The sequence below is a fragment of the Arachis hypogaea genome, chromosome 3, assembly GCF_003086295.3.
Source record: "Arachis hypogaea cultivar Tifrunner chromosome 3, arahy.Tifrunner.gnm2.J5K5, whole genome shotgun sequence".
NCBI classification, from domain to species: domain Eukaryota; kingdom Viridiplantae; phylum Streptophyta; class Magnoliopsida; order Fabales; family Fabaceae; genus Arachis; species Arachis hypogaea.
The window spans coordinates 22733892-22741634 of record NC_092038.1 but is presented as its reverse complement, the minus strand read 5'-3'; the positions used below and the strand labels follow the sequence as shown (position 1 = coordinate 22741634).

Genomic DNA, 7743 nt, shown 5'->3' with positions numbered 1-7743 from the left:
GTTTAATTAATTTTTAAATAATATAATAATTTTTAATTAGTAATCAACTGTATGTAAATTTTTATTTTAAAATATATTTTACTAAATAAAAATAAATAAAATTTGACCTGGTAATAAAAATATAATAATAATCCACAAATTTGTAACAGTAAAGAAAACATAATTAATGCCATTAATATTATGCTTATATGCTAACAATGCACAAATCCTTAACTATGAACAAAATCAGATTAATGGACCATCTTCCATTATTTTCTTATCCAATCATGACTTGATATAAAATCCACGTGCTCCCAACTGTCATTCTCATTTTTTCCCAAACAAAATATCGACATCATCCTCCATTCCTCCTACTACTCCCCGCCATGGACAACGACAACCGCCGCGCTTCCCGCCGCACGGAAGTCCTCTCGAAGCACCTCTTCCCGCACCCTCTCACAACGACCGCCCTCCTCTCGACCTCCAACTGCCTCAGCTACTCTCCACCAGAGCTCTCCTCCTCCAACCCGGTCTCCTTCGACACTTCCCGGATGCGCGCTCTCCTCGACGGCCACAACCTCGACGACCGTGACTGGCTCTTCGGCCTCATCGTTCAGAGCCCTCTCTTCAATCGCCAAGAGCGCGGCGGCCGCGTCTTCGTCTCCGTCGACTATAACCACACCATGGAGCAGCAGCGCGAGGAGACCATGCGCCGGATCGGTTACCTTCTCGATCGCGGCGTCTTTAGAGGTTGGCTCACCGGCGATGGCCCTCAAGAAGAGCTCAGGAAGCTGGCCCTTCATGAGGTCGTCTCCATGTACGATCACTCCCTCGCCGTCAAGATCGGTGTCCATATCTTCTTGTGGTATGTAGATAATCTTCTTCGGAATGAAAATTCTGTTAGATATGTTAACCATTAAATACATGACATGGTATGCTTCTATAACTTAAGTGCTGTAATTCGATGTTGTGCCTCTGTCCAACCGCTTAAGTTTGAGATGAGTTTTTTAGACAAATTATCTGTAAATGATTAGTTTGATTTGATATTGTAATTTAGATTAAATTTTAAATAATTGTGATGAATTTTAAGTCAAATTGCCTTCATTTGTGTTGGTATTAGACTAAGTTATTGTTTCTCCAATTTCATGGCTTAAGCATAAACTTAACTAGCAGTCATTTCTTTTTGTGAATGTGTGTGTGTGTGTTTAATGTGTTGTGAACATATTCAAAATTTATTTTCTCCTTCTACATTGTTGTTTGTTTGTTGTCCTTGGATGTGAGCAGGGGAGCTGACGAATTGACGAAGTAGGGTGGATAGGAACTTTTGGTTTTTCATTATGGAGAGGGATAGAAACATAGCAGACTTTTTTATTTTTAGGTCACAAAGTCAATCACTTTGAACTCACTGAGAGGTTAAATAATCAATCAAGTAATTTTCATTTTTTTCTCACAAAAAGGATGTAATCACCTCTTCAAACAGATTTACCTGAATCTCTTTCTCGTAGAACATTTTATTCAACCAAAAGAGCATTTGATGGTCTTCCAGCATTACTAAATCAGAGCCTTGTTTTATTTTTTGTTTATCTTTTGGCAAGGATGTTATGAAAAAAAAAAAAAAGAAGCAAAAACAAAACATAAGAATGGATTTGTTGCTCATCACTCCACCTAGAATACTTGTACTCCAAAAATACCACATATCATTTATAAACAATTTTGCTTGTTCCTCTTATGAGTGTTTGGTTTCAGGGGTGGGGCTGTAAAATTTCTTGGAACAAAGCGGCATCATGACAAGTGGTTGAGAGCTACTGAAAACTATGAGCTGAAGGGTTGTTTCGCTATGACTGAGTTGGGACATGGAAGTAATGTATGTGAAGGTTTCTCAATAAGTTTTGGGTTGAAAGCCCACATTCATTCATTCTATTCTGCTTTGCCTTTATCACTTCTATTAATTCTTTCCAAACTAATTTACACAGGTACGGGGAGTCGAAACAGTAACTACTTATGATTCGAGAACTGGAGAATTTGTCATCAATACTCCATGTGAATCGGCGCAGAAGTACTGGATTGGTGGTGCAGCAAATGTAAGGACTCATGACACTCAAATGGTCCCTTTTTTTTTAGGTCATTGTGAGTTTAATTTGCTGCTTTTGTCTTTCTTTTGTTTCAATTTTGTATGCATAAATTTAACATAGTTTCACTTTTATATGCAGCATGCAACACACACTATAGTGTTTTCACAGCTCTACATAAATGGAGGCAATCAAGGCGTGCATGCATTTATTTGCCCAATTAGGGATTCAAGTGGAAATGTATGCCCAAACGTCCGCATAGCTGAGTGTGGTCACAAAATTGGTTTAAATGGAGTTGATAATGGCCGTATCTGGTAATGTACACATTTTCAAACTGTTTTCAACCTGGGGATGCCAATTATTTATTTATTTATTTAGTGAGTACACTAAATAGTTTTAGACATGCGACTTCAGGTTTGACAATGTAAGAATACCAAGAGAGAATTTGCTGAATTCCGTGGCTGATGTTTCACCAAGAGGTGAATATTTGAGTTCCATAAAAAATGTAGATCAGGTGATAGTTACATCATCTCTCTTAATTATGTTTATGCTTTATAAGGTTCTCTTCATTCTGTATATGCTTGTCTTTATTCTCCTTTAAAAAGCCTTTTTTCATTGGTGGGGTTCGCTACATGGATCAAAGACATCATTGCGTCATGTCCATTAGGATGCGACAGAGTTTTACATTGGCTGTCGCGAGCCTAACACAACCCTACATGGATGCAAAGACGTCATTGCGTCGTAGCCATGCATTAGGATGACAAAGTTTTATGTCAGGTGTCGTAGGCCTAACACAATCTTACATAGATTCAAAGATGTCTTTGCGTCGTAGCTATGCATTGGGATGCAACAAAGGTTTATATGAGCTGTCACAAGCCTGACACAACACACTTTGTCCGAGTTCTATGCTTTTCTTTATTCACAATTGAAAAAAAAATCCTCATGAGTTTTGTTATGTCATTACTGCTCCAGAGATTTGCAGCATTTTTAGCCCCTTTGACCTCTGGTCGTGTAACTATTGCCTCTAGTGCTGTTTACATCTCCAAGGTATTGATTTTCATCATTATTTTGTGGAATGATCACATTTTTCTCCTTTTTTTTTTTGCTGTGCATTTAACAGATAACTAATGTATGTCACATATCTTTCCATTTATCAACTATTGATAGATTGGCTTATCCATTGCTATAAGATATGCATTGACAAGACGAGCCTTTTCTATGACACCAAACGGACCTGAAATTCTGTTGCTTGATTACCCAAGTCATCAGCGGCGTCTACTACCCTTACTTGCAAAGATGTAAGTCTTCTACTTATGGGCATTTCGGTATCTACTTGCTCTGACCACAAAATGATTCAAGCCTTCTAGAAACATGGAATTTAGGTATTGTGCTTTGGCCATGGGCATTTATCCCACATAACTTCAGCTAATGCCGTCTGGTGCATTTTTTTGTCAAGGCCGTGACTTACATATTTATGTTTTGATATTTTCAATATACATGCTACTGATATTTGGCCATATATATTCTGGAAGAAAACATTTGATTTAAAAGGAATAATGGATTTAAGGCATTAACGCGGGGTTAGTCAAAATGGTAAGTACTTTGTTCTGTCAACAAATGGTATTGGATTCAAGTCTTGGGAATATCAAAATAATTATATGAAAGAAGGTTTTTTTTTCATGGGAAAAAAGGACCTGAATATATAAACACCTGAGTTGTCACTACTATAGTTTGACTGTTGGAAGAAATGTAATGGACCTTAATTTACGTGTTTAAGTTTTTATGTTCATTTCATTACCCTTTTCTGCAGATATGCAATGAGTTTTGCTGCAATTGAGCTCAAAATGATGTATGTGAATAGAACACCCGAGTCAAACAAAGCAATCCATATTGTTTCAAGTGCTTATAAGGCTACCTTTACGTGGAATAATATGCGCACACTTCAGGTTTAGTACTGTTATTATAACTTGTTTGTTGGATTTATGCTACAGACCTACCTACGGTTTTTTGTTGTGTAAAATAGGAATGTCGTGAAGCCTGTGGAGGACAGGGCGTTAAAAGTGAAAATCGTATCGGTCCGTTCAAGGGCGAATTTGATGTGCATTCAACATTTGAAGGGGACAATAATGTTCTGATGCAGCAGGTAGGATGAATTTTTATGCTAAATATAAAATTAAGTAAGCACGACTTTCACCTAAAACAGAGTTGATCGCAATGAGATAAGTAAACCTCACAATATAATATAACATTTAATTTGATTTTCTTAACAGCTTGGGTAAAAATATAGGAACAATGTGTACTTCTGTAAGGTCCAACACTGAAAAATAAAGGCCACCTTCAAGAGAGAAAAAACGTACTTTCTACTTAATGTGAACTTGTCATTAGTTTCTGAATCTAGTATTTGAGTCTTTTATATCAAGTTCTTAGAAATTTGATAACGCCATTTTTTTTGTCTATTTACTCATGTTCTGGTGAAAAAGTATCAGTAGGTGTGGTTTGTCACCCAGTAAATTTTACATGCGTTATTTTATTAGAGATTTGAAATACATGAAATGATTCAGTGTCCAAATTTACACACTTCTAATATTTGATGTCAGATTAGCAAGGCGCTCCTTGGAGAATTCATTGTGTGTCAGACTAAGAAGAAGCCATTTAGAGGTTTGGGGTTAGAACACATGAACAACCCTGCACCTGTCATCCCATCTCAGTTAACGAGTTCTATTCTCATGAGCAGGGAATTTCAGGTAATTATTCGACTGAAACTGTCGATAATTTAGATGAACCAGCATAAGCTTCTCTTTGTCTCTTACCTTTTTAAATTATACAGCTTGATCTCTTCCACCTAAGAGAGCGAGATCTATTGAGACGCTTTGCTGCGGAGGTTTCACAATATCAAACTCAGGGGGAAAGCAAAGAGTCTGCCTTTAATCTAGTGAGTTCTCTACCGTGTCTTGTTAATCATTCTTTCACTGATTCACTTCCTTACAGTTTGTAAGTTCTACTAGAGCTATCAAGTCGCAGAGGACTTAGGCAGAGCTTTCTCTGAACGCGCAATACTGAAAACCTTCATCGAGGTCGAGTCAAAGGTGCCGGCTGGTTCATTGAAGGTAAATCTTCCATGACAATTTTTTTCCTTTTAGGTTTCTGAGAAAGAGAACTGAAGGTGATCCATTTAACTTCTGTATTTTCCTCTTCTATAGGATGTCTTGGGTCTGTTGAGGTCGTTATATGCCTTGATTTCTGTGGATGAAGATGCTGCTTTTCTTCGCTATGGATACTTGTCAACTGAGAATGCTGCTGCAGTGCGGAAAGAAGTGCCGAAACTGTGTACTGAACTTCGACCGCACGCATTCGCCTTGGTCAGTTCCTTCGGTATACCCGATGCCTTCTTGAGTCCTATTGCGTTTGACTGGGTTGGTTCGAATGCATGGTCCTCTGCTCAACACTAGTTGCGGATGCAAATTTCTTCATATGGTTCGTGGCAAAAGGGTAAGTTATACAGTTATACTGCACACTTTGATACTGGATATGATCAAATTAACTTTTCTTGTCTCCTAAGAAAATGTGAGTAATATTCTTACTTACTGTTACTAAAAGACCTGCAATATTTGAATTGCTGCCAAATAATTTGTACATGGTTCCCAAGTGGGATCCATTAATAAAGTAAACACTGTTATATTTAGAAAAATGATAATTTCACTCCCATTTTTTTCAATGCCCCTTTACATATGAATTTTTTTATATTGTATATATACATGAATTTATAAAAAAATTGATATTTTTGAAACAAAAATGGCAATATTCCTTCCTTTTTCTATTTTATATATTGTTTTTGTTAGATTGCTTTCCACAAAGAAAGAGAGAATTTTTGGGACAATAATTTTTTGGTTGAGTAGGGAGCAAATGGAATATTTGTACAATATGTACAATGGATTATTTATTTGGCCCAATATGAGTTAAAAAATGAATATCACCTGTACTATCCAGAATAACCATCCGGGTACTAAGATAATAAACATCCCAAAAACTTAAGTTGATTTTGGGATTCATCAAGAATTGAACTCGACCTTTTGAATCTGAAACTCTGATACCATGTCATGAAACCACTCATCCCAAAAGCTTAAGCTGATGGAAAAAGGTAACACTAATGGTTATATCTCTAATACTGAATCGGACATCCCTAAACATCTATTGTACACATTGTACAACTATTCTATTAGCTCCCTATACTTCCTCTTTTTGGTTTTGCATTTCTTGCAGACGGTACAAACTAATGACGGATTTTGAAATTCGTTACACCGATCCGGTTAAAAATGACCTAGGTTTTTTTTCCGTAGTATTTGGTTCCACAACTTATTTCTTTTAAAATTAGTGTGGCAATGATTATTAATTGTCTGCACTGGATGTGGACGGTGGTTGTGGGTGGTGGATGTCGGCATGCAATAGTTAAACTAATTAAAATTGCTTTTTAATTAACTACTTTGAGTCTTGAATTAGTTTAGATAAAAATATAATATTTGTAATTATTAAAAAAAGAAAGTTCTAAAACGAAATTAGGCCTACTTATATCTAGGTTATATTTGTAGTGTTGTCAAACACTTGTGGTTGGTTGTGTCTTGTGAGGTTAAATCTAACGCAGTGAACTCGTGATCTTTATCTTGGAAATTGTAAGGCTAATATAAAATCATAATGGAAAAGTAAAATCGTGAAACTGAAAGGAAACAATACTTAAAAATTGTAACTTGATGTCATTTCTCACTCAAATTAAAATTTGAACAATTATATCCTACAAAGAGATTGGATTACATATTCATAGGATGGACAACAACAAAAGTTGAAGAATTCAAGGAGTTTAGAACAGAACAGAGTAATATGTTAATATGTATGTTATATGCTATAGCACACCAGGTTCAAAACTTAACAAAGCAGATTAAAAAAGAGTAAAACTCCTCTCCTATCCTAACCATTTATGAAAATGATCTGGCGTCTCTAACCATCCGGCGTCTCTAACCATTAGAAAATAACAACGCAGTTTTTGTCCATTTTTTCTGTGGGACCGAAAAGCTTTTCTGGTGCCCCTTGATTATTAGGCTTTTCCGGTTACTTTTTATCCAAACAAAAAGGTCCTTTCAATCACACAGAGAGAATGAATAAGGACCGCATTATTATTTTTTAATGGTCAGGAAACGCCAGATTTTTTTCATAAATGGTTAGGAATTGGGAAGAGTTTTACTCATTAAATAATAACAAAGCAAATTCAAAGCAGATTCAAGCATGACAAAGCAAATGAGAGCACAACTTTTCTGTGCCTTATTGGGTGTTCAAGAGTTCAACTAACTCATCGACAAGCTCCAATAAAAGTAATAAACCTCACTCAAATCAGCAACTCCTATGTGATGCCATGGACTCACATTCACTGAAAATAGCAATGTATACATGGCTAGCCCTTGGTCACCAAACTGCATTTCTTCACCTATGCAACAAGTTAGCCAAAACAGGCCACAGGATCACGTTCTTTGCGCTCAAAACTGCACAATCCAAGTTAGTTCCTTTCAATCTCCATCCAGATCTTATCACATTCGTCGCCGTCGCCATTCCCCACGTGGAAGGCCTTCCACCGAACGCAGAAACCACTTCAGACGTTCCTTATCCTCTGCACTCACTCATCATGACAGCAATGGACTTAACCCAAGTC

General features: G+C 36.8%; 1 protein-coding gene across 1 annotated transcript; it reads left to right on the top strand.

Annotated features, from left to right (window-relative positions):
- The first annotated feature begins 215 nt into the window (after positions 1-215).
- On the top strand, positions 216-5763 carry LOC112789861 (acyl-coenzyme A oxidase 3, peroxisomal). Its single transcript, XM_025831955.3, has 13 exons — positions 216-844; positions 1726-1843; positions 1953-2060; positions 2190-2362; positions 2463-2562; positions 3021-3095; positions 3216-3346; positions 3859-3994; positions 4072-4191; positions 4646-4792; positions 4876-4980; positions 5054-5155; positions 5249-5763. The coding sequence occupies exons 1-13, from the start codon at positions 366-368 to the stop codon at positions 5495-5497; spliced, it is 2043 nt and encodes a 680-aa protein (XP_025687740.1). The 5' UTR covers positions 216-365; the 3' UTR covers positions 5498-5763.
- Positions 5764-7743: the final 1980 nt, after the last annotated feature.

Bases quoted from the DNA above. Each gene is read 5' to 3' on its own strand.
- LOC112789861 (XM_025831955.3), top strand. From the start codon at position 366: ATGGACAACGACAACCGCCGCGCTTCCCGCCGCACGGAAGTCCTCTCG. The intron at 1,844-1,952 runs GTATGTGAAGGT...TAATTTACACAG, and splicing joins AGTTGGGACATGGAAGTAAT to GTACGGGGAGTCGAAACAGT. The intron at 3,096-3,215 runs GTATTGATTTTC...AACTATTGATAG, and splicing joins GTGCTGTTTACATCTCCAAG to ATTGGCTTATCCATTGCTAT.